We start from the raw sequence: 27,884 nt of genomic DNA, 5'->3' as shown, positions 1-27,884 counted from the left end.
GGGTGCCTGGTGGCTCAGTCAGTTAAGCATATGACTCCTGATTTTGGCTCAGGTCATGATCTCACGGTTTTGTGGTTTCAAGCCCCATATCGGGCTCTGCACTGACCCTGCAGAGCCGGCTTGGGATTCCCTCTCTCTCCCTCTCTCTCTCTCTCTGTCCCACCACTGTTCTAGCTCCGTCTCTCTCAAAATAAATAAAAAAATTTTTTAATTACTTAAAAAAAATTTCTCATCACAAGAGGGACACCTGACTGGCTCAGTTGGTGGAGCACATGACTCTTGATCTCAGGCTTATTAAGTTCAAACCCCACTTTGGATGTCAAGATTACTTAAAACAATAAAGCCTTCAAAAAAAAAAGTTCTCATCATAAGAAAAAAATTAACTATGTGAGGTAATGGATGTTTTAACTAAACTGTAGTAATTATGAATATATATATTATATATATCAAATCATTATGTTGTACACTTTAAACTAATACAATGTTGTGGGTCAGTTATATCTCAATAAAACTAAGTGGAAAAAGATCAGAGGTTGACAGATTAGAAAGGAGGGAAGGATGAATAAATAGGTGGAGCACAGAAGATTTCTCAGGCACTGAAACTATTCTGTGTGATACTATAACAGTAGATACACATTTATACATTTGTATATAAATGTATAAAGAAAATACACCAGCAAGAGTGAACCTTGGTGTAAAGTGTGGACTTGGTGTGTAGGTTCATAAATTGTAACAAATGTATCACTCTTGGTAGGGGATGTTGACAATGGGGGAGGATATGAAAATGTGGGACATCTCTGTACTTTGCTTTCAATTTTGCTGTGAAGCTAAAGCTGCTCTAAAAATGATGTCTATTAAAAAAAGAGAGAGAGAGAGAGAGAGCAGGGCTACTTTGGGACTCTGCCCAGTTAGTTCTATTACTATATCTATATAATTTACATCCTAATACACACACGTGTATTTATACACAAACCCACAAAGGTATAAACATCATATCTTTGAATGTGTGCTTTATTTCACAATAGTTTTTCTCTTTTTAAGTAAGGATATAGTGACTTCAAAAATACATGATAATTATAATAAATTTCCAGCAATATGGGAAAGTACTTATTAAATTAAAAAGCACAGCACAAATCTATTAAGCCTTAAGAAGAATGGAATTAGCTTAAACAGGAAGCCTTGGAAAATGGCCCCAAGGTCTGAAATGAGCCCTTTGTAAGTGGCAGAGCCTAAAGTGTGGCAAAAACAAACAGGAAGAAGTTGACTGGCCGGTCTAAGACTGGCAGCTCCAGTCTTTCCCCTTTCCTTTCTGCTCCTCCAACAATGATTATTATCACGCAGGAGAAGCAGCTACTTTTGTCCTCTTGCTTCCCTCCTCCTCGGTAACATTTGTTTCGACTGTAAAATGATCCTAACACCCTAAATAGGCCCTTCCACCAGAAAGCAGAAAGTTCGATCATGGGCCCTGGATTGTGGATTCTCAATTGGGACACGCTGACCGAATAGCAAGAATCTGCAACAAATAGTAGCTCCTAATATTCTAGGATGACAGAAAGGATGTGTTGCTCTTATTTCTCCCATTGTACTAATACTTTTTTTTTTACTTGAGATCTACTAACAAACATAAAGAAAAATATTTCAAAACATAAGGCAATGTATCCTCTTTGAATCCTTATGAATATGGATTTGTTTTGAAAAACAAAATGTTACAGAGTAACAATAAGGGTAGGCACATTGTTTTTGCTTTGCTTTTAATTTTTAATGATGAACTGCTTCATACATATATATATATAGAGAGAAAAACTGTTAACAAAAAAATAAAGTATTCCAGACTTCTATATTAGTCAGTTACTGAGTATCCAGTATATGCCAAGCACTATGATATCTGCTGTTGATGAAAGATGAACAACAGAGATGAACAACAGAGTTATACTTTTTCCCCTCTGTAAAGCTTTTACTTTAGTAGGGGAAATGTATACCCATGTATAGAAAAGTACACATATTTCTTTGCAAAGAATGGTTTACTAGCCCATTCCTAAATAGCTGCATATTTCTGTTTTCCCTTTTTAATCATGAGGAATATCGTTTTACATTTTTTCTGCAAATTCTCTGGCCACTTCTGGACTACTCTTAAGACCCAACAGGAACAGAAGTTTTAACTAAGATATCATGCCTTTCCATCTAGATCCATTGTCAGATCAGACCATAAAGAAACTGACTGAGCTAACCTACAACAATTTTTGTGTAAGTGGAACTTAAGCAATACTCAAAAGATTTTGTGTGAAAATGCAACAAAATAGCCAGTATCTTCTATGGGACATACGTCAAAATTGGCCTCAAATTTTCCCCATCCTGTGTGGATTCAACAAACCTATATTCATTATACATTTTATGAGTCAGATACTTTTTACGAAATAGTTCATCATTGAACTTGTACTCATGAGCGGGTAGAGATGAAGCTTATTATCTAACATTTAAGATCAGAATTCTTTGCTTGCTGGTTATTTTCCATTTTCCTCCCTTGGCAAAGCCTTAAAAAGTATATCTGACATTATCTGTTCATTTGACAGCGAAACTCTGTCAATTTATATACATTATCCTTCAGTGCCTATTTCCACAAAGCTCCTCTTTTTTGTACACAGTCTTTCTTAAACCTTATAATTTACATATTTTGGCTGACTAGACAGACCTAATGGTACACCAGGTTGTTTCAACTTGGTAATTATTTGTGAGTTTTAGCACTTTATCACAGTTTGACTCCATACCTTTTGCTTTTATAACGGTTTTATTAATATGTAATTTACATCCCACTAAGTTCATTCCTTAGAGTGTATAATTCAGTGGTTTGGGTGTATTCATAGAGTTGGATAACATCCCCATAAACTAATTTTAGAACATTTTCATCACCTCAAAAAGAAATCTTATACTCAACACCATCAACTCCATGTCCTCTTCCCCCCACCCCTAGCCAATCACTGACCTACTTTCCTGTCTCTACATATTTGTCCTCTTCTAGACATTTCATATAAATGGAATCCTACAATATGTGGTCTTTTGTGACTCGTTTATTTCATTTAGCATAACGTTTTCAAAGTTTATCCATGTTATAACATGGACAAGTACTTCATTACTTGTCTCACTGAAGGGATATGTCATGTCGCGTTTACCCATTCATCCCTTGATGGCCATTTGGGTTGTTTCCACTTTAGGCTAGTATAAATAATGCTGCTATGAACATATGTGTGCAAGTTTTCATGTGGACATGCTGTCATGTCTCTCGAGTACATAGGTGGTTGGTAGATGGTAGATGGTTTTTCTAGGTCAACAGTAACTCTATTTTAGATTTCGGGGGGACTTCTGGATTATTTTCCAAAGTCAGGCACCATTTTATATTCCCACCAGCAGTGTATGAGGGTTCCAAATATCTCCACATCCTCACAAGCACATGTTATCTGCCTTTTTTATGACAGCCATCCTTGCGAGTGTGAACTAATACTTGTTGCGGGTTTTATTTGCAATTCACTGATGACTAATGATATTTAGCATCTTTTCCTGTGCTCACTGACCATTTTTATAACTTTTTTTAAAGAAATATCTACTCAGATTCTTTGCCTATTTTTCAAGTGGGTTATTTGTCTTTTGATGACTGAATTGAAAGATCTTTATATATTCTAGATACAAGGCCATTATCAGATACATGATGTGTGAATATTTTCTCCCAGACTGTGAGTTGTCTTATCACTTCCTTGATGTTGTCCTTGGAAGCACAAAAGTTTCTAATTTTGATGAAGTCCAGTTTATCTATTTTCTTCTTTTGTTGCTTGTACTTTTGGTGTCATAACTAAGAAATCATTAAAAAACGCAAGGTCACAAAGGTTTACTTCTATGTTTGCCTCTAACAGTTTAATGTTTTAACTCTTATGTTTAACTCTATGATGCTCTTTGAGTTAGTTTTTGTGTAGGTCCTTTTACTTTTTCATCATTTCTTTTTATCATTAGTGTACTGTTTAATTTCCATTCCCTATTCCCCCCATCTTCCCACCCACCTCCCCTCTGGTAACCATCACTTTGTTCTCTATAATTATGAATCATGGGGCATCAGGTGGTAGTGCTGGTTTAGTCTTGACTCAGGTAATAATCTCATGGTTCGTGAGATCAAGCCCTAGATTAAGATCTGTGCTGACAGCATGGAGCCTGCTTGGGATTTTTTTTCTCTGTCCCTACATCTCTTCCATGGGCTCGCACTCTCTCGCTCTCTCTCTCTCTCCCTCCCTCCCTCACTCTCAAAATAAATAAATAAATCTCAAAAGAGAAAAAGAATCTGTCTCTTGGTTTGCCTCTATTTTTCCTTTGTTCCTTTGTTTTGTTTCTTAAATTTGACATATAAGTGAAATCATATGGTATTTATCTTTCTCTGACTGACTTATTTTACTTAGCATTATACTCTCTAGCTCTATCCATGCTGTAAATTGCAAGATTTCATTCTTTTTTATGTATAAATAATATTCTATTATATACCACATCTTCTTTATCCATTTATCTATCAATGGACACTTAAGTTGCTTCCATATCTTGACTATTATAAATAATGCTGCAATAAACATAGGAGGCGCCTGTATCCCTTTGAATTACTGTTTGTGTATTTTTGGAATAAATACCCAGTAGGGCAATTACTTAATGATGGGGGGGTTCTATTTTTAATTTTAAGGAACCTCCAAACTTTTTTCCACAATGCTCCACCAATTTGCATTCCCACCAACAATGAAAGAGTTCCTTTTTCTCCACATTCGCACCAATGCTAGTTATTTCTTGTGTTTTTGATTTTAGTCATTCTGACAGATGTGAGGTGATATCTCATTGTGGTTTTGATTTGCATTTCCCTGATGATGAATGTGGTAGAGCATCTTTTCATGTGTCTGGTGGCCAACTGTATGTCTTCTTTGGAGAAATATCTGTTCATCTCTTCTGCCTATTTTTTAATTGTATTATTTGGGTCTTTTTGGTGTTGACTTATGTAAGGTATTTATAGATTATGGATACTACCCCTTTATTGGATATGTCATTTGCCAATATCTTCTCCCATTCAGTAGGTTCTTTTTTAGTTTTGTTGATGATTTCCTTTGCTTTGCAGAATCTTTCTATTTTGATTTAGTTCCAAGAGTTTATTTTTGCTTTTGTTTCCCTTACCTCAGGAGACATATCTAGGAAAATGTTACTACAGCTGATGCCAGAAAAATTATTGTTAGTGCTCTCTTCTAAGATTTTTATGATTTGAGGTTTCACATTAGGTTTTTAATCCATTTTTGCTTTATTTTTGTGTATAGTGTGAGGAAGTGGTCTGGTTTGATTCTTTTGCATGTAGCTTTCCAGTTTTCCAAGCACCGCTTGTTTAAGAGACTCTTTCCAACTACACATTCGAACCTCCTTTGTTGAAGATTAATTGACCATATAATTGTGGGTTTATTTCTGGGCTCTCTATTCTGTTCCACTGATCTATGTGTCTATTTTTGTGTCAGTACCATTCTGGTTTGATTACTACAGCTTTATGATCTAACTTGAAATCTGAGATTGTGACATCTCTAGTTTTATTCATCTTATTCAAGATTGCTTTGGCTATTCGAGGTCTTCTGTGATTCCATACAAATTTCAACATGAGTTGTTCTAGTTCTGTGAAAAATGCTGTTGGTATTTTGATAGGGATTGCATTAAATCTGTAGATTGCTTTGGGTAGTATGACATTTTGACAATATTTGTTCTTCCAACCCATGAGCATGGAATATCTTTCCATTTATTTGTGTCATCCTCAATTTCTTTCATCAGTGTTTTATAGTTTTCAAAGTATAGCTTTTTCACTTTTGGTTAAGTTTATTTATAGGTATTTTATTATTTTCATGCAATTATAAATGGGATTGTTTTCTTAACTTCTCTTTCTGCTACTTCACTATTAGTATATAGCAATACAGTGGATTTCTGTCTGTTGGTTTTGTATTTTTTTACTTTACTGAATTCTCTTATCAGTTCTAGTATTTTCTGGTGAAATCTTTAGGGTTTTCTATGTATAGTATCACATTATCAGCAAGTAATGAAAATCTACTTCATCCTTACCAATTTAGATGCCTTTTATTTCTTTTTCCTAATTGCTGTGGTTAGACTTCCACTACTATGTACAATAAAAGTGGGGAGAGTGGATATCTTCGTCTCATTCCTGACCTTAGAGGAAAAGCACCATTGAGTATGATGTTGGCTGTGGATTTTTCATACATGGCCTTTATTATATTGAGGTGTGTTCCTTCTAAACCTACTTTGCTGAGGGTATTTATCATGAATAGAGGTTGGACTTTGTCAAATGCCTTTTCTGCATCTATTGAAATGACCATATGGTTTTTATCCTTTCTCTTACTGATGTGATGTATCATAGTGATTGATTTGTAAATACTGAACCACACTTGCATCCGAGGTATAAATCGCACTTGACCATGGTGAATGATTTTTTTCATGTATTGTTGGATTCAGTTTTAAAGTGACTTCTTGAATTCTCTCTGGTAACAGCAGTATCTGGCTGCCAGGACTCCCCACAGAATTCCCACACACCTGTGTCACCGCCAGACACTCAAACCAGCTTCAAAAAACCAGTGAAGAAATTTAAAAAGTTCTAAGCCTGAGAGAGAAAGCTATCATGATATGAAATGACTCTGGTTTTCATTTTCCTAGTGGCCTAAAAGAAATTTCCTTTGGTGAGCTACTTCTGCCTATATTCACTGTATGACAAATTAAAATCGAGAAATTTACACTGCAATAAAACACAAGCACATATGTCATTAGCCACCAAGAGGTGACACCACCACACTTCATGTAGCTTCCAGAAACTCCACTACACACTCAAGGAAGAGTGAGAATGAAAAAGGCAAATGTATTATTCTCATTAGGAAAAAAGTTTGACCCTACAGATCATCCTGAAAGGATCTTGAGGACCCCCAACCTACAGAACCACAAGAAGGCCTTTGTCCTTCAACTTCTTGTGTTACCCAATTTACACTGTGCACTGACCATCTTTTATGGCCTGTGGCAACCAAAGGGGACTGTCTTCAGCTTATCTGGTTGCTATACACCATGACGGCATGGCTCACAGGACACATGCAGGAAGTGTTCCTTGTTGCCTTTGTTTTCTCTGTAAAAAGTGATCAGTTTCCAAGTCCCAAAGCTTTTATTCAACTAAGTAAGTGTTTCTAGGCTACTTATAAGTTCTAGGCTACTGAAGTGATGAAACTTTAAATTTCAGGTTGTCTAATAAATTTTACTTAGGAGGGCTGGAAGGGATAGGCAATATATCCAAAGAAGACTCCAGAACAGGGCGATCCATCTTGTGTTAGGAAGAAAGTAGGAAACTATCTTGTTCTCCTGGCTTACATGTGTGTAAACCAATTGATAGCAATGCCAGGTTTTAGTTTTACTCACAATGCTGGCCAAATATATAGAAAGAAACTAAGGTGATAAGAAAATAGGAATTAAAGGATTTCCATTGTTAATGTCTTAAGTCAACATATTAGATACATTCAATCTGGTGTTTTTTGCATTGTTTTTACATTTGCCCACTGGACAATCACACTTTTTTTCCAACATGATCTTTTTGGTATGGGATAGCATTATAGAACGTTAAGTCCCAACTTTGATGCACAATTAACTTTGTTTAACTCCCTTCCTTCCAATATTTACCCACATGCAGGCATTTAATTATGCAGATACAATCAGAAGGAAAGTTGCATAACTGTGAAGTTTTCTACAACAACTAAAGCTGCATGTGTGCTTTATGCAGTACATCTCTATAGCCTCAGAAGGACAAATTCTGCAGCCCTGTTTCAGAACAGGAGCTGAAACTTCCAGCATTTAGCCAATGCTAGTTTAAAAGCCAGTTCTAGCCTTCCTATGATTTCAAGATAGGACACTCTCTACATAAGCCTATTATTTTCCAGTTCCACATGGGCCTTGAGAGCCTCTGGAAATTTAAGTTTAATCACTTCGAAGTCCAACCAGTGTAAGATTCACATACACCTGCATGAATGCACACACATACATAGCAGCCAGTCATGTAGCAACACATTAGGGAAGTACAGAGACTCAAGGAGTCCCTGGGGATCCACCACTTTCATTTTCAGGGCATGTATGTCTCTTCTTAGGGGTCCCCAGTTGTAAAAGGGCAGGTAAGGCTCCAAAAGAACAAGGGTGAGTGAGTGATGCACTGCCAAGTGAGTCTGGATCTCTACTTTGGAGGGCTGTTTTCTTAGATTTTTATCTACTTTACCCTCTAAAAGACAAAGTTTCCAAACTACTTCCAAGTATTTGTAAAACAAACAATGCCACCCGCCAGTACCTCTTTGCTTTATTCTCAAATTACTGTATTTACCTTGAAAACCACAAAAGGTAAACAAGGGCACCTGATCAGAAAAGATCTTTAAATGGTTTGCTCACTAAATCAACACCTGGGAAGGAAAGGCAGTTTACTTGAACTTGAATATACATGTACAAATCAGTCTTTTATCTGAGTGGTTGCTTGAATAAGTTAATGATTAGTGAGTTTTGTGGACATACACAGAGACTTTCATAAACAAAATATAACTTGTATTAATTTATTTAATACTCATCAGAGAGTAAGACAAGTAAGGCCCACCTACCATTAACCATAGAAGTACAATCTTAATTCACACATACTTCCACTTGATAAATATGTGTATGACATTCTCCCACATGTAGATACTTTATGTTATAGAGCATGAGAAAATTGAAGTGATTTTACTTTTTAACATGTCTTTCAACATGCCTACAACAAGACAAGAAAAAGTAAGAGAAATGGTATAAAAATCGCTACTATTTACTTTACTGAAGAGTTTTTGAGTGGGCATAGTTCAGTTCTACAAACACCCCATGCTTCTTACCATAATGTGCTCTTAAAAACTCCATTATCCCTCCTACACTGTTGGTGGGAATGTAAACTGGTACAGCCACTCTGGAAAAGAGTGTGGAGGCTCCTCAAAAAACTATCAATAGAACTCCCCTATGACCCAGCAATAACACTGCTAGGGATTTACCCAAGTGATACAGAAGTGCTGATGCATAGAAGCACATGTACCCCAATGTTCATAGCAGCACTGTCAACGATAGCCAAATCATGGAAGAGCCTAAATGTCCATCAACTGATGAATGTATCAAGAAGATGTGGTATATATATGTGTGTGTGTGTGTGTGTGTGTGTGTGTGTGTGTGTGTGTGTGTGTGTACACACAATGGAATATTACATGGCAATGAGAAAGAATGAAATCTGGCCATTTGTAGCAAAATGGATGGACCTGGAAGGAGTCATGCTAAGCGAAATAAGTCAGGTGGATAAGGACAGATACCATATGTTTTCACTCACAGGTCTAGCAGGAGAAACTTCAGTCTAAGGCTCTCCCAGCGGAGCTATCTTGGCAAGCCCTGCCAGCAGGAGAAACTTAATAGGGGGCCATGGGAAGAGAAAAGGTTGGGGGAAGAGTTGGGGAGAGAGAGTGAGGCAAATCATGAGAGACTTCTGAATGCTGAGAACAAACTGATGGCTGAGGAGGGGGGGAAAGGGAAGGGGAGTGATGGTCATGGAGGGGGCACTTGTGGGGAAGTTCACTGGGTGTTATATGGAAACCAACTTGGTAATAAACTATCTAAGTAAAATTAAATTAAATTAAAATTAAAAAAAAATAAAAACTGCATTATAAAAACAAAGCTTTTCCCAGGGCGCCTGGGTGGCTCAGTCAGTTAAGCATCTGACTTCGGCTCCAGTCATGATATTACCGTTCCTGAGTTAGATCCCCGCGTCGGGTGCTGTGCTGACAGCTCAGAGCCTGGAGCCTGCTTCAGATTCTATGTCTCCCTCTCTCTCTGCCCCTCTCCCACTGGCACTCTGTCTCTCTCTCTCTCAAAAATAAACAAACATTAAAAAATTTTTTTAGAAAAGAAAGCATTTCCCATAGGGAACTCCATTGAAATGATATAATTGGATTACTTTCCTTATAATAAATATACACTCCTATAATAAATATAGCACAGGTAGAAAACCTCTAACCCTCCATTTAGAAGAGCAAACATCCTATCAAAGTGATTAAACAAATTATCATAAGAATCACTCATTTCTCCCAAATTAATACTGTATCATATGAATATCTGAAGACCTTACCAAGGACAGGCAAAGAGTCCTGAATGAAAAAGGTCTTTCTCTATCTTCCCACCCAACCAGCCTTCGAGGTTAAAAAAAAAAAAAAAAAAAAAAAAGTCACACAAGTGTAGAATGCGGAGACTTCATTTTTTTTTCAGTGAAGTCAAGGGAGTACTTCTGGGTCAATAGAATATTTAACTACCTCAGGTCTATCCTATCTTGAACTGGCTAAATTCCTCCCTCCTGCCTCAGCCTTTCACAGAATGGCATATTAATGTACTCATACATTACGTAGCCCTTTGGGACTGGCTTCTTCTACCTAGATAACACTTTTGAGATTCATCTCTGTTGTTGGGCATATCAGTCCTTTACTCCTTTTTACTACTGAGTAGTGTTTCATTATGTGACTATACCATTACATGGTTATCCAAGACCAGTTGAGATTTTTATTATTTCTGGATTTTGCCAAAAACATTCATGTACAAATCTTTGTGTGAAATTAATTTTTCATTGTTTTTAGTTCATACTCAAAAGTGAAATTTGGGGGACATATCGTAGGTGCACATTTAGCTTTATAAGAAATTGCCAAACTCTTTTCCAAAATGGCTAAGGCTACCTGGGTGGCTCTGTTGGTTAAACGTCCGACTTTGGCTCAGGTCATGATCTTGCAGTTTGTTGATTTCAAGCCCCACATCTGACCTTCTACACTGAGCACAGAACCTGCTTTGGATTCTCTGTCTCCCCCTCTCTCTCAGCCCCTCCCTTGCTTTCTCTCTCTCTCTCTCTCAAAAATGAATAAACTTCCAAAATGGCTGTAGCAACTTGCACACCACCAGCAATGTATAAGAGTCCTAGCTGATCTGCATCCTTCTCAACACTAGGTATTTTGAGTAGTTTTTTTTTTTTAGCCACTTTTGTAATGGTATTCATGGTGACTCTTGATACCATGATGTTTTCTTGTGGCACCTTAAATGTTGCTGCTCCCAGAGATTCCAGTTAGGGTACTCTCTGCTTCTCATTCCCACAGCTATCCATATTTTTAAAAATTTTAAATCTCTATTTCTTCATCTAGATTTCTCTCCTGAGCCTCCAGATCAATATACCCAGCAATCTTCTAAATCTACCTCTCTGGCAGAAGGGATTCCAGAACCAAGTTCAATACTGTGGTAAACTGCAAAAAGAGGCATATATTCTTCCCGTCCCATTGCAGTTGACTTTGCAGCCCCACCTGCCAAACGGCGCAGCCAATGTCTCCGTTCTTTGTATCTGAACTTAACCATATCACATCAGCAACTGTGACACAAAGTTTGACCAGCAATGAGCAATGTTTGCCCTTTCTTGCTGTTGTCACACTATTCCTATAAAGAACCTGAGCTAGTTTTCCAGGTAATTCAATGGGGGCTCAGCCACCCCCGTCAACAACCTATCCACTGGCAGATACGGGGAGGAAGCCATCCTAGACCATCCAGCTGTCAAATACCCACAGATACATAAGCAAGTTCAGCAAAAACCAGCCAAGCCAGCTCAAAACGAAAAAATCAGCCAAAAAACCTGCAGATTCATGAACCAAACAAATGGATGCTGTGCAAGCCACTCGGTTTGGGTGTGTTTTGACAGACAGTAAGAAAGAAGTATATAATTACCCTTCCCTATCAAGTAGTTTTTTGTATTCCATATCTCAATGCATGCTACTAACATCTACTACACTGCCCAAATCTGAAACCTAGGAGAATTCTGGTACACATGCTCTCCCTCCCTCCACCCCCCACCCTACTCCCACATATAATAGGTTATCAAGTCAAATACATCCTTTTCTTGCCATCCATAGCTACTAGCTTAGTCCATTGTCAAATTTTCTGAACTATTTTAACAGTCTCCTCGTTGATATCCCATCCTATATATCCAAGCTTTCCATGGAGAGTCTTTCAAAATTCCAATTCTGATCATGTCCTAGGCTGGCTTAAAATACCTTAATAGTCCTCCACTGTCTTAACATAAATATCAAATACCTCAGTACGGCATACAAGGCCATGAGGCATCTGACCTTCCTCCCAGCTCGTCTCTGCCACTCTCCCACACTCTCCTAAGCTTTAAAAAGCATTCTTAAAAGCCACAAACACAAACAGGTCATGCTGCCGCACACCTCTGCACCTCAGCCAGAGATGCCTCTTTCTCTTAAACCCCCCTCCTTTCCAGCTGGTTAACAACCATCCATTCTTCCATAGCTCTAGCTCACCTCCATTTTTCCTCTGAATGCCTAAGCCAATTAAAATCCTCTTCTCTATGCTTCTGAAACCCCTTGGGCTTCAAAGCAATATAGTTAATGGTAAAGGGTCTGGATTCCAATCAAAGCTTTGCTTCCCTTCCATTAGAAAACCCTGAACAAGTTACATAACTTGTCCACACCTCAATTTCCTCAGCTATATAATGGAATGTACCAGAGAATATTACGCCTCACCCCTAATATCCATTCCCTTCTTCCTTTTGGTAATAGAACTCCTGAGTTTAGGTAGGCCCGGGGCCAGCCCACTAACCACCACATTACTCAGTCTCCTTGTGGAGACTTGCCATATGGCAAGATGAGGCCATATGTCTAACTTTGCTGTGGCTGCCTTAACAAATGGCTACAAACTTGATGGTTAAAAACAGAAATGTATTCTCGTGGAGTTCTGAAGGCCATAAGTCCAAAATCAAGGTGTTAACAGAGCCATGCTCCCTCTGAGGGTTCTGGGAAATGATCCCATCTTGTCTCTTCCAGCTTCTGGTGACCCCAAGTATTCCTCAGCTTTTAGCGACATCACTGCATGCTCTCTGTCTTCACATGGCCTTCTCATCTCTGTGTGTGTCTTCTACTCTTCTGTTTCTAATAAAGACATTTGTCACTGGCTATAGGGCCCATCTGGGTAATCCAGGATGATCTCATCTTAAGATTCTTAACGTAATTACATGTGCAGACTTTTTCCTTACTAATAAGAAACATTCATAGGATCCAGGTATTGGGACATGGACTTACCTTTGGGGACCACCATTCAACTCAATAAGCCATGTGACAAATATGAGTGGGAGTGATATATGAGGTTCCAAATGTTCCTGAAAGAAAAACCTACTGCATTCCTTTTAACCCCTTTCTACTGACTGGGAAAAGGTGAATCCTGGAACAACTTTGGGAGCCATGCAGTAGGGACACAGAGTTGCCAAGATGGTTCTGATCCACTCACCTAGGAACTAGTAAGTGAGAGAGAAATAACTTCTATCTTATAGAAGCCATTGGTTTTTGGTGGTGTTGTTGCTGCTGTTATTTTATTTCTGGCCTATCACCTGCATGCAAATAATATTTCAATAATCGTACATATCTCTTATACTTGTGTAAGGATTAAACGGACTAATAGAATATGAAGCATTTCGATCATTACCTGATATAAAGTAAAAACTAAATAAATGTTTGTGATCAGCAGGCCTGGTGGCAGTAGAGTAGGCTTGGTCACGTGCAATTATCAATAGTTTATCTTCTAGAAAACCAAATTTATTGGGATAATGGCTTAGTGCTTTCATCTCAGCATGATACTTGAAAGAATGCCAAGCCTTCTGTCACTGTTTGAAGAAGAGATGCAATTTAGCTATACATCCCAACTATTACCCTAAGAATGATTTTCATGAAAAGGTTCATACTTAACCTGAAAATCCTTCCCTGTGGGTACCAATTTTTTAAGCTATAAATCAAATGCTATCTTAATTAAGACGCTTTCCTCATCTCTCAAAACAGGAAATTATAATCTCCATCTTCCTGCAATACCATTACCTCACCTTTTTATCCAGTCTTTATCACTTTCTACCTTGTGCTATAATTGTTTATGTATACATCCTATCTCCCTCATTAGATTATAATTCCTTGAAGGTACCATTCATTTCTAGCTCGTCTGAACCATAGAAACCAGTTCATTCACTGCACTGTGCACAGTGGATATTGAATAAATCTCTACGAAACATATCCCAAGATCTCATAGTATTGAAGAGCACTAGCTTCAAAGAGACTTTCCTCACCATCTAGTAGCTGTGTGACCTTGAGCAGGTGACTTTACTTCTCTAAAGGATAGTTTCCACGTTTATGAAATGGTACTACTAAGAATTAAACAAGGTAACGGACTCAAAGGTAAAAAATTCAACATTTAAGACTTTCTATTCTTGGAAAGAATATAGTCTTGGCTATTAAAATTCTCACAAAGGATATTTATTCAGTATTTACAAGGAATTTAGACACATAACTAACTTCATACCCAATGTTAGAAGGGAGATTCTTACACAAGAGCTAGCAACACAGGAAAATTGACCCATTGATACATGATTAAGACAGTGGGCGAGTCAGAGAGTCGTCCTAACACCACTAAAAACATGCATCACAAGTGTTCATTTTCTGCCCCTCAAGTCTTATTCTGAAGGGAGGGAATTAAACTTCACAACATAAAGCCAGAAATCAAAGCTTATATACCATATATATCTTAGATACATAATAATTGTGGGAGTACTACCCTACATACCAATGTGTGAGGCTTCCAGAGCAACCTGGTTTGACTATTCAGAACCATGGCAACTTCCTCCAATAGAGACTGAAAGATTTTAAAGTGCAAGCACTTTTACAACCCTTACTAGCTCCAACAGAAGAAGAGAGGCAAGCAATCTCTTTTCATTTCACCCTTTAGCCCTTCTCTGAAACCTCCCTGAGAAGAGTAAACTTAGTATCCAATTTCCACTGCCTCTTGGAGTTTAGTATTAGCTGCAGAAGGCTCTTACTATGATAACGTACCATAGCGGTAACATTCAACTGGAGAATTTATAGATGTTTTTGTATAAATCATGTAATTGTTGGCTTGGAAAGCCACTGGAATTTTCTAAACTTCTCTGTGTAGCAGGAAAGTACAGAATGCTATAACCTAAAAAAAAAAAACTTTGCTTGATACATGTAGAAGTTTTCATCTTCTGCTATTCACCCTACAGATTTATATGTTAGAATGCACAATCTAAGATTCTAACAAAATAAGGGCACCTAGGTGGCTCAGTTGGTTAAGTGTCCAACTTTAGCTCAGGTCATGGTCTCGCAGTCAAGCCCTATGTCAGGCTCTGTGCTGACAACTCAGAGCCTGGAGCCTGCTTCGGATTCCATGTCTCCCTCTCTCTCTGCCCCTCCCCCACTCGCACTCGGTCTTTCTCTGCCTCTTAATAATGAATAAATGTTAAAAAAAAAAAAGACTATAACAAAATAACAGGTCTACACATTGCTCTATTTTATTTAAAGTTTTTATGTATTTATTTTGAGAGAGTGCACAAGTGGGAGAGGGGCAGAGAGAGAGGGAGAGAGAGAAAATCCCAAGCAGATTCTGCACTGTCAGTGCAGAGCCCAATGCAGGGCTTGAACTCCCGAATCATGAGATCATCACCTGAGCCAAAACCAAGAGTCAGATGCTTAATAACTGAGCTATCCAGGTGCACCACATTGCTTTATTTTAAAACAAGCAATCGGCCAGCAACTTTGTTATATGCTGGATACTGTTAAGATCCCCAAAAAAGCATCTGAAATTATATCACCTTTTAGAATTATAATTTTTCTAGATCTTTACTCATTAATTCAATGAAAATTCATTCAGCACTGACAATATGCAAAGCACTGTTCTTGATCTTGGCAATTCCCCAGAAGGCAAGGCTAACATAATCTTTACCCTCATACTGCTTATAGTCTAATTGCAGGTTTTTCAAGCGAGGAAACAGGTGTAACTTCTGGGCACGCACAAGTGATATGACTATGTGTCTTCAGGAACAAGTTCGCTGACAACTACAGTGGACAGTTTCCAGCATGCCAGCAGCCTCCAACCTCAAGCTCCCCCTTCCCCCTTCTCTTCATGAGAGCTTTCCCTGACACTTGGAGAACTTGCTCAGCTACAAGGAGGAGCAGCCCAGAAGTGTGTTGTAGAAGAGGGCGATGACACTCTTAGGGCCAATCAGTAAACCCACAGAGGATAGAAGGTGGCCCCATCCTTTCTGTCCTTGAGTAGGAGATCCTGAGGCATGGTCCCCATGTAATCTCAGAGGGCCCCAGAAGCACTGAGTTCCGGCTGCCACAGTGGTGGACATTAATGAACAATTTGTTGCCTTTTCTTTCTTTAGGCTCACTCCTCCCCATTTCCTCATCTGTGCTTCCAAAGATCACCTCACAAACTGACTACCTCCATCCATGTCTTCCAAGGTCTGATTTGTAAGGACTCTGACTAACACAATCCTAACCTATTTCTCCTCAGAGATATTCAAAAACACTGGAATAACACATGTATTCAGAGGATCACACATCTACCTTGAACCAACTTAACAAATTTCCAGGTGTCATAAGCCTGGGAATTTGAATAAATAATGTGGATAAGAGTTAAGATCTGAGAGAGCGAGAGACAAAGAGAGTCAGAGTGAGTGGCAGGCTAGAATAATGAGCCAATCAATGCTAATGAGATGAATGTAACAGATTCTCTACTTGGTACCAAAGTACGAATTATACAGCACAGGATGAGGAAAATGAGGATTAGAGAGGCAAATGAAAAAACATCAGGAATCCAGGTTGACTAACAGCGGGAGGTGAGTTAGGCAGTTCTGCCCAGGACTCTTGGGCCAGAAGCATAGTATCCCAAAATAAGATTCTCATCCTACTGCACCCAAATGTACTATCTTCTCTTCTTTCTACACCCACTAAGAATCACACTGACAAGGGGATGCAGCAGCTCAGGCAGCAGGAGGAGCCGCAGTGGCCAGGCAGCCCAACTTCGTGAAGGCTCTGGGTGCCCGGCGCCCTGCAGGCACCTGCAAAAGTAGAAGCAAAGCCAAAAAAGGCGGCAGGAGAGGATAAAGCTTCAGATAAAGAAGTGCAAACAAAGGGGAAAGGTGGAGCAGAGGAAAAACAGGCTGAAGTGGCTCACCAAGAAATGAAAGAAGACTTCCCTGCAAGAAACGGGGAAAGTAAAAACGAGGAGAGACCAGCCTCTGATGAAGCCGGAGAGAAAGAAGCCAAGTCTGACTGGTATCCTATCCCATGTCTTATCAGCGGTCACTGTCTCCCTTCATATACAATCCAGAGGAATATTTTTATCAACTATTTTGTAAATGCAAATTTTTTAGTAGCTCTAAAAACATTTTTAAGAAAGAGGGAATCCCACCTCATCCACTTTTTAAGTGTAAATGCTTCTTTTTGAAGAGGTGAAATCATTTGCTGGTTGTTTGTTTTTTGGTGCAACCAGAAAACAGTGGGATATCAAATATGGGAGGCTTTGATCATCTTGGGTGTTGGCTTAACATTCCATAGCAGGGGAGTTTTATATCCTATGATACCAAGCACGCTAAATGGCAATTTGGAGTCAGTCATGCATTTAATATGTCTTGAACATTTTAAATCACTTCTATTCTCAGGTTGCTTTTGGTAGAATTGTTTTTCTAAAGAAAACCACTCCTAGATCTTGGCTCTCCCCTGTCAGAATTTTGTGCATTCTGTAACACGTTAGTCGTGGTAGTCTAGTTTCCTAGTAACTTTGTTAATGTGCTATGCAAGACCAAACATTTGAGTATGTAGTATATATGATATTAAATTGTGAATTAATGGGACTTAACAATACAACAACATATCAACATTTGAAGATATTGGCACTTGATATACTGCTAAGGAAAATTTGCCTCCAAATTGTAAGCTGGAAGGTCACTGGAATAACTTTTAGGAAAGAATCACAACTACATGATTTTTTTAGATTTTCAGTACATACGTTCAGAATTGTACACAAATTAAATCATCTGTACTGATCCTCAGAACAACCAATAAAAACTCAATTATGAAAGAAGAAGAAAAGAATTACACTGTTAAATAGGAGCCTAACCAGAAACAAATAAGACAGTATAATGAAAACTGGAGAAATCACTGAAGAATTTGTGATTAGCCACAAGCAAAAGATTTTTTCAAAATTAAGCCTGCAGAAGGAAATATCTGCAGAAATATGATCATTCTAAACAAATATTTAGAGGGGCTGTTATGTGAAGAGGAACTAGATTTCATCTGTGTGGCTTTACAGAACCCACAACTAAACTTACAGGAGGGCATAATTCAATACATAGTATGGTATAGTGATTCCAAACAAACAGTTCTGGAATCAATGACCTGAAAACAGCAGCATAACTTCTTTGTACTTAACTCTGTCAACTGCAAAACAGCAACAATTTCCACTTTCAGGGTTATTGTGATTATTATATGATAATGCATAGGAAGCCCCGAGCACAGTGTGGTGTGTTTTAAATGCTCAACAAATGTTATTTCAAGTCTGAAATTGTTTCAGTCATCATCAGATAATTACACTAACCCCAAATCTGAAGAAATTCCACACAGCAATCGTTAAACTGGCTCATACTGGTGAATCACTGTGTTACGCAAGGCTGACATGGTCGACTACACAAAAACTCAAAGACACTACCTTGCAAGATGGCTTTCTCACTTATGCACTGTGTGTAACCTCTATGACTGGAGGCAAAAGGTGAGAGTCCCAGCCTTCAAAGCAACTTCCTTGAAATATGTGAAGAAAAGGAATTGAGTAGAAGAAATAATCTTGTCCATCTTCTCCCAAGTCCCGGATTTTCACTACCTACATTAGTGTTGCACCACAGAGCAGATTTCTCTATTTGAGCTCTAATTCTGGAAGCATTCTGACTGCTTCAGAATGACTTTTTGCTTGCCAGATGTGTCCACTTGATGGGCAGGGTAGATTATGAAATAATCACATGTCAAATGGCCACAGAATCTCAAGAGTTGGAAATTTCAAGACCAAATGGGCCAACCCTAGGAAGTATCTAATCAACCAGAAGAAGGGGCTACCTTCTCTTCCCTCAGTCCCTCTGGGGAGGAGGGGTTGGCTTCCTGGGTTCTCTATTACTTCTATGTTTTATCACCCTGATGGTTATAAAAAAACACACAGCTTCTTTTGCCTTGATTTATATTAGCTTCTCCTTCTAAAGTAGAACACACATGTATCAGTAGAGCATAGACTTTAAGAAAAATCCACATCAGAGAAGAGCTCTCGGGGGTGGGGAGGAAGGGGGTACAGAAATGTATAAAGGAACTAGGGGAAAAAAGGAAAACCAAACAACAAAAATAACTGCCATAATTTAGTATGAAGGAGAAGGATTAAATTGTATATCAAAAAACTAGGACCAGTGATCAAACATGTTGATAATTGTATCCCTGATACGTTACAAGAGGGGCAGTGAAGCTCAGTGGTATTCTTCCGAAACTTGACCCCAGCCTACTGGTGACAAAAACATCGGCAGACCCCAAATGAGGAACATTCTACAAAATACCTGGCCATCATTCTTCAAAAGTATCAAGGTCATGAAAAATGAGGAAGGACTGAGGAAATGTCACACACCAGATCAGACTGAGGAGCATGATAACTAAATACCCTGTGGGATCCTGAATGGGATCACGAGTGAGGAAATGAGAGTAGTCAAAAAAAATTAGTGAAATCGAAAGGAAGTCTCAAATTTAGTCAACAATAATGTACAAATAGTAATTTCTTAGCATAACCAAATCCACCATGGTTATGTCGGATCCTAACCCAAGAGGAAACTGGGTGAAAGCGAACGCCTATACTGCCTCTACAACTCCTCTGTACCTCTGAGTTTTTTCCAAAGGTGAAAGTTTATCTTTTAAGAAAATGGACAATATTTGACCGTGAAAAAAATTTTGCACTCACAAGAGAAAGCCACTGTGCTTCTTGAAATTAGTCTGATTGTGTGGTTTCTACTGAAAAGTAGCTGTCAGTCAGGTTTTAAATAGCCCTTGGGAAGTTATTTGTTAAAACTTGGTTTCCTCTGTTCATATGTGAGTCAATGTGACACAGCCAAAAGAATATTCATTGTATAATTGTGTGTATTATAGAGAATCATTTTAACCTTTTTGGAACTTGGCCAGGACCGGGCGAGTTGCAGTAGATTAACTTTTAATTGCCTAGAAGCTCTGAAACCATATGATTCACTTGAACAAATAACAGACTGTGAAAAACAAAAATCTTTTCAAATTAATTTGAGAACATCATTTGTGTGGCTGAGGCAAGAGGAACTGAGGTGTAGCAGAACTGTGGTATGCTATTGTTTTTCACCTTATCTAAAAAGTAACAATAAGGGAGGGTGCTCTGGAAACTTGGCAGAGGAGTCTGGAAATGCAGGGGTGGTGATGCTGGGTGGCAAATCTATGAAAAAGCGCTGATTTTTGAAGCTGGAGGGCACAGGGAAATACACCACAGGCAGAGAACAGTAAAGTGCAAGAGCTGTAACAGGACAAGCTACGTGATGAAACACGGCATCCGGGACAACAAGGCCCACCTGTGGCTTCTGAGTAGTCTGGAGACCGGAGCAGAGGCAGGCCCAACTCAGGGAATTCTCTGCGGCTCTGCCACGACAGGGTTCCAAGAATCATCAGAAAGAGGCAGAGGTTTAAGATGAAAGGGAACCCTAAGTCCCCAATAAAAACGGGCCCTCCTTTTCCAGTGATGAATGGATTAAGATAGAAAATAAGAGCAAACTAGTAAGGACAATGACCTGAAGTATTAGATGACAGGAAGAGCCAGCCTTCCAGGGGCAGGATGGGGCACCTGAATGACTCATACTTTGAACCAGTGCCCGCTGAGTAATGTGACACCAAGCATCTCTATACAATTCCCTACTGGGTACAGAGTGTTACCATGGTGTTCCCTCACATACACTAAAATAATCTTAATGCTTTAAAACAATTCACTTCACTGGGAAAGAGGAAAAGAAAAAAAAGGTGGCCACCAACCCTGAAGGTTATCTGTGAAAGACGAATCCTCCCTTACCGACAGAGGAGTAAGCCTACCCCATCCCGTGGCAGTGAAGTGTGGAGCGGTCCCAGAAACCAAGTTTTGTCACATGGCCCCAGGGAGAGTTTGGGTGTCTCATCCAAAAGCAACTAATGGCTATTTTTTAGATGTCTAGTATGGGCAAATGCCTGGAAAACACAAAAAGAAAAGACTAGAATCCTGTCCTTAAAGAGGGTATAATGTAGGAGCAGAGTCAAATACGTTAAAGGGAAATCCATGATGCCTTTCTATTGTAAGTTAACCATCATTTTTGTAGATTTAAAACACTTTACATTTATTCTCTGGAAAGATTTCAGGCCTCACAAAGCTCTGTGTGGTGGGGCATTGTTCTTGTTATTACCCACGCTTGCTCTCATCAGCCAACGACAAATGTCCTTTGAGGCTCAAAGCGGTTAGGTGACCTACTTAAAATGACACGACCAGTGAGCAGTACAGTCAAAACCTGAACCCCATGCTTTTTCCTATTACAAATACAGATTTGTTGTCCCAGTTTGCCCTGAAAACTTTTCTTTTTATCTTTAATGCACTACCACTCTACCATCTGACGCACTGCTGACTCTCCTACAGCATAGTTTTATGATGAGTCCATCCTCAGTGAGGGCTGTGGAGAGAACACCGCAGCTGCCCAGGGTTAGGGGAGAGTCCTGACTGTGTAGTTTTATGGATGCTTCTATTCAGTGCATCTCCCACAGCCTGTTTTATGTTACTTTCTCCACGCGGAGAAAAATTTGGATTTCTTATTCAGTGACCAATTTAGCTCAAAAATTATCTATTGTTTTTGTCACTCTCTCCGTAACATTTTGAGTTTAACATTTATTTATTTTTGAAGGAGAGACAAAGTGCAAACAGGGGAGAGGCAGAAAGAGAGGAAGACACAGAAACTGAAGCAGGCTCTAGGCTCTAAGCTGTCAGCACAGAGCCCAATGCAGGGCTCGAATCCACAAACTGGGAGATCATGACCTGAGCCGAAGTCAGACGCTCAACAGACTGAGCCACCCAGGCGCCCCCACAATATCTGAGTTTAGATAAAATGAAACACATATGATATTCTTATAAGGAGACTTGGGTGGAAAGTGTCCTATCACAAGGAGTGAAACAACATGAGTATCTGCCAAATGCTGAACACATCCTTCCCCAGTGCAGGAACCAGCACACCCTGACTTGGGTCTGGGGATCTGGGGAATCCCTTCCACGCTCTCTCTCCAGATTTTTATCCCACATAAAAGCTGCTTTTCACCATTATGAGAAGGAATGCTTACACAGTGTGTTCAAAGTGAATACTGCTTTACAATTATTTTTATTATTGTAAGTACACACAAACTACGAAATTGATTTGAGCAAGCTTGTAATTACTGGTTTTAGTTTGTCTATAGTTCTCTGCAGATTCCATTCATCCTTCCTTCCTAACAGTCAAGTTATAATTGGTCTCCTATTATGACCAATGTCTCAGTTGATATTACCAAGCTAACTTTAAATTATACTTAGGAAGAAATTCTAAGACAATCATTAGTTATTACATTCCATCCAAAGTGACATTTTAAAAGCTGAGCTAATAAATCACTGTCACCCACCTAGAGATTTTATAAAGATACACTGAAGAGTTGATCATGAAACACTAACATTTACAGCATGTCACTGAAATACATAAATAAATATTCGGCTGTATTTGTTGGTTTGACAAGTAGCCTTTCAGAGTTAATTATTAAGATTTCATTTCAACAGATAGACTGCTGTCCAGCAAAACAAAAATTGAAGCTCTTCTTCCAATGTAAACCCTTCCATGTGTAAAAGAAGAGAAATAATGAAGAAATTTTAGAAAAAAATTTCAGTGGACATATTTATTTGTGAAAGTTTCACAGTGAATGAAGTTTTAACATGATTTATTTTAAGCCAAAAAAATGACCCCATACCCTTTGATCATGTAATAAAAATATATTTTTATAAATATATATACTATATCTAAAATAGATTAAAAACTTATTTCTTACCTCTGAATTTCTTGGGAGGGTTGGCAAGGTCTCCGGCCTCTGGGTGCACCACACATCTGTCATCCACTAACCTAGAAGAAAACGTGTGTTTACATTGTTAACATCATCATGTTCATAAAGCATAGACTGCATGTGGCTACTGTATAACTATTTACACAGCGTTTTAATACCATTTTCACTAAGAAACTTTTTAACAATCATAAATTTATAAAAGGATTTAGTTACACAGATTAATTAGAACAGGATTTATGAAATTAAACATTTTTGTTAGGTGTCAGGAAACAGGTTAGGTAAATCATGATATAGACAAATGATGGAATACTGTAAAGTTATTTAAAAGTCTATTTTTAAAATGTACTGGCCTGCAAAATATTTCTAATACATTGTAAAAGTAAGTGGTAAGTAATCAAGATATCCTATATGTTTAGACACACACACACAGACATGCACGCACCCTCTGAATATTACACATATGGAACACAGACATCAAAATAAGAAGAGTGGTCAGATTACACATAGTTTTTATTTTCCCTTCTTTTTTTCTTCAGTGTATGTTTTGAGTTTTTGTTTTTTTGTTTTGTTTTGTTGTTTAAACAAGGAATATGTGAGCTCATGAGACCAGGCTCACAGAAGGACCATATAGTGGGCGGTAATGAACTCTCATACTGCATTCAAACCCTGGGTCAGCCACTTCCTAGCTAGGTGACTTTCAGCCTCCTTCTTTATACCTGTAAAACAAAGATACCTACCTCATAACATTGCTAGGACAATTAAATTACTTAATATCTCAAACTAGTACAGCCTTGGCACCTAGTAAGCCTTTAAATACACGCGTAATCTTTAAGTAAAAATCAAGGACCTTCCTGCCATATTCCTTACCATACAGTCTGCTTCTAGAAGAGTCTCTGACACATACTAGAGGTACTCAATGAATATTAATCAAGTGAATAAACTGTCCTTGTGGTTAGAAAAACATATTTAATGCCTATTAAAATTTTTATGAGATGCCAACTTCTAGGACAAAACCAAGAGTAAGAAGCTCTCAGTCACAGGACTTGAAAGCCAGGAGACATGAACCTCCTGATCAAAGACAATTATCTAACTATCAAAGCTTATTCACTAACATTCATTTTCTTCATTGACTAAGTGGTAGGAAGATTTGGATTTTTTCCAGGATACTGTGAGATTATCCTGGATACATGTGACTTAGCTCTAAATTTGAGAATTCATTTCAAAGGTGACTGAGTTGCAACAAACAAAAAAACATTATAACCAGAATCACTAGCTTGCATCAACTGCAGCATAGAGTAAGCCCCAATTTGTGATCAAACGTCCCCTTGACTTAGAATGATTAACCAAATCAAAATGAAACTTTTGGTTCCTGATTTATCTGGTTACCAAAAGCAGACACTTCCTAAATCACCAGAGTTTTCTATGGCATCCAATTTCCACAAAACAAAATGCCAATTTGGTCAAGCAATATGGTTCTTTGATTTTTTTTTAAATACTATACTTCATTCACACTGGTTTTCTAACACGTGGTTGTAGAAGAGCTGCCAAGCATGCAAGATATTCCTTTTAAAAGGCTCTAAAACTGTTTTTCTTAGAAACAGGAAGTCACATTGGGTCAAGAGAAAGCAAACCCAAACCTTCACAATATCCAAGTTCAGCCTTTAACACTAAATGTGAAAGGCTCAAAGAGTCCTGAGAATGTCACAACATAATATTTAATTTTTTTAATGCTGTGAATTAAAGGACAGCTTTTCTATTTACTTAACACATGGTAAGAATTTAAAACATAATGATGAAAACAATCAATCTTGGGGCGCCTGGGTGGCTCAGTCGGTTAGGCCTCCGGCTTCGGCTCAGGTCAGATCTCACATTCATGGGTTCGAGCCCCGCATCAGGCTCTGTGCTGACAGCTAGCTCAGAGCCTGGAGCCTGCTTCCAGTTCTGTGTCTCCTTCTCTCTGCCCCTCCCCATCTCGTGCTCTGTCTCTCTCGGTATTAAAAATAAATAAAAACATTAAAAAAAATTAAAAAAAAAAAAGAAAACAATCAATCTTATTTAGAACACATAAAAGTCCTATGAAAAGCAGCATTGACATTCTATTCATCCTTTGTGCACACCCAATTCCCCAGAAATTCAGGCTCCCACTAGAATGCCCACTAAGAGTCCTCACCTGCATTCATTAGTCATCAAGAGGAATGGGGAAAACTGAAGCTATAAATCATATCACAGTGCATTTACATAAACACTATGCCTATCCTCCATTACATGAGCCCAGATTAAAACATAATTAAGAATGACTTCAGCTCTAAGAATTGATCCTATTCTTTATATACAAACATATCTGAAAATCACAAAATCATTTCATCATACAGACTTAAACAATTGCAAATGAGAATGAGAGAAATGGAAAGATGGGACAGGAAGGGGGAAAAAGCAAGGAATGTGAATCATTACAAAAACATATACAGTCATTGATGCTAAAAGTCACACAGGATTTTAATGGTAGTTATTGGCACAACTTCCCCATTACTACCCACAGCCCCTTCTTCAATTATCTCCAAGGTCAGAGTATTCATCATTTACCACCTTTCTGATATTAATACTATCATGGAGGGAGATAGTACCCTGGCCTTCCTATTACCATACTTTTAACATTTTCATTAACTACTTGCTTAACTATCTGGATCTTCCAATAAATTGCAACTTCATGAAGTCAGGAACTGAATCCATCTTGTCTACTAGTATATCTTTGGCAGCTTTGGGAATGAGTTATAGTAGATACTAAATATTTGTTATATGAATAAATGAGTCAATGAATAAATGAGACTTGCCTCCCAAATAACTTTCCATTTTTAGTCCCAGTTCTTTCTTCTGGAATGGTGTAGACTGTTTTCTTATTCTGGGATGAATGAGACTGTTTCTCTCTAGTTCTTTTTCATGGGGATATTTATCAAGGAGCTCAACATCCTTTCATACACCCCAAGTGTCAACATGCCATTACATATGACCCTAGAAACTACCCACATGAGTCCAGATGCGCTCTCCAACGAGTCCTCCATAGGGGCCCCTGGCCTCCCTCTTTCTAATACTAAGCTTACAATTAGGTATGTGTCCTAAAATCATAGTAGCTTCCATGGCAGTTAGGCCGCCTTTGACTCTCATTGGGTTTAAGGCTAACCAACACTTCCAGGTCCTTCCTGTGTGTACAGGCAGTCCCTCCCATGCCCCACGAGGGCAGTTAACTTTATAAACTAAGGACAGGAATTTACAATTGAATAGGGATAAATACAAAGATCAACCTTTGGCCTCTGAGTGGAAATTGTCTAAAAACCATCTATTCCATCCTCAGCTGGTTCATTTAAGAGACACTGCCATGATTACTGCCCATTTTAATCACTTGTACATAGTATTTTCTAAATTTGGCTAATTGGCTGGATTGTGTGGGAAGTTAAAATCATCATCATCATTATCATCATTATCATCACCATTATCATCATCATCAGACTAACAACAACAAGTTTCTTTGGTCCACATCTACAGAACCATATTTCTGGGGATCAGGACCAAGAATCTGTATTTTTAAAAAATCTCTCAGGGCATCTTGGTGGTTCAGTTAAGCATCTAACTCTTGATTTCGGCTAAGGCCATGATCTCACGGTTCATGAGTTCAAGCCCCACATTGGGCTCTGAGCTGACACTGACAGTGCAGAGCCTGCTTGAGATTCTCTCTTTTCTCTCTCTCTGCTCCTCCCCCACCCCCAACTCTTTAGTACCCTCTCTCTCAAAATAAGTGAATAAACTTAAAAAAAAACCTCTCACCTTCCTTAAATGGATCAGGAGTACCTGTTCTTCACTCCCATAGTACTGTAGGCTACCCTCCATCAATAAAACTTATCACACTCCATCATAATTTTTTATTTATATGTAAGTCTTTAATGCTATAAATTTTAAGTTCCAAGAGAGTCAGCCCATTTGTTTTGCTCACAATAATATGCCCAACTTTAAGCATTAGGCCTCAAATGTGGAAGGTGCTCAATAATTATTAATTGAGTGGATGACTGGGTGACTTTTTGAATCACTGAATAAGTCAATAACATTATTTTTGGTAGGTGAAAGCTAACTGGAACCAACAAACAGTTGTCTAAAAGGAAGGAAGGAAGGGTGGAAGACATTTCCCATCCAGATACGTTTCAGAAAATCATCAAAAATACCAAATCCTGAAAAGGACCAAGATAATCTGTTCTGAATAACTGTATCTCATACAGTCCCTTCCAACCCAATATATCAGTGTACTTTTCAGTGCACTGTATTTACTCTCCTCATGTCCAAATTAGGCAATTACAGAGCTAGCCCAAAATTCTCAACCTGTCACTAAAACTCAACTACCATAAAGCCTGTTATCCGTCATATCTTCTATTCAAAAGATCTTAACTGTAAGTTATTTGTTCACTCTAGTTTATACGGAAAAAAAGTTACTCAACTATTAGACATTCCAAGGTATCTCTGTAAGGAGATTTCAATAGTTACTTTGAATGATTTTACATATAAATGTGAATCAAAAATATATGTGAATTAAATTTTAACTGGATATATATACCCCCCTAGAGAAATCTTGCAAACACACATCTGGAGATATGTACAAAAGTGTTTGAGGCAGCACTGTTTGTGATAGCAAAAAGTGCAGAAAAAAATGTCTATCAATAGTAGCATGGATAAATAAATTATGAGTAAATGAATGATTATACAATAGATAACCTGTTTTAAAAGTGAACAAATTGCAGCTGTATGCAAAAACATTGAAAA

At 38.3% G+C, this 27,884-nt stretch overlaps 1 protein-coding gene across 2 annotated transcripts in view; it reads right to left on the bottom strand.

Moving 5' to 3' along the window:
- Window positions 1–27,884, bottom strand: part of ITPR2 (inositol 1,4,5-trisphosphate receptor type 2) — a 478,853-nt gene that overhangs the window by 414,630 nt on the left and 36,339 nt on the right. For both annotated transcript variants that reach the window (XM_029955850.1, XM_029955851.1), the window contains exon 2: window positions 23,070–23,140. In XM_029955850.1, coding sequence (XP_029811710.1) covers window positions 23,070–23,140 — 71 coding nt within the window. The remainder of the gene's footprint in view (window positions 1–23,069; window positions 23,141–27,884) is intronic.

Source organism: Suricata suricatta, chromosome 10, assembly GCF_006229205.1.
Source record: "Suricata suricatta isolate VVHF042 chromosome 10, meerkat_22Aug2017_6uvM2_HiC, whole genome shotgun sequence".
Classification (NCBI taxonomy): Eukaryota; Metazoa; Chordata; class Mammalia; order Carnivora; family Herpestidae; genus Suricata; species Suricata suricatta.
The sequence above is the reverse complement of the archived record's forward strand: the minus strand, read 5'-3'. Positions and strand labels throughout refer to the sequence as shown.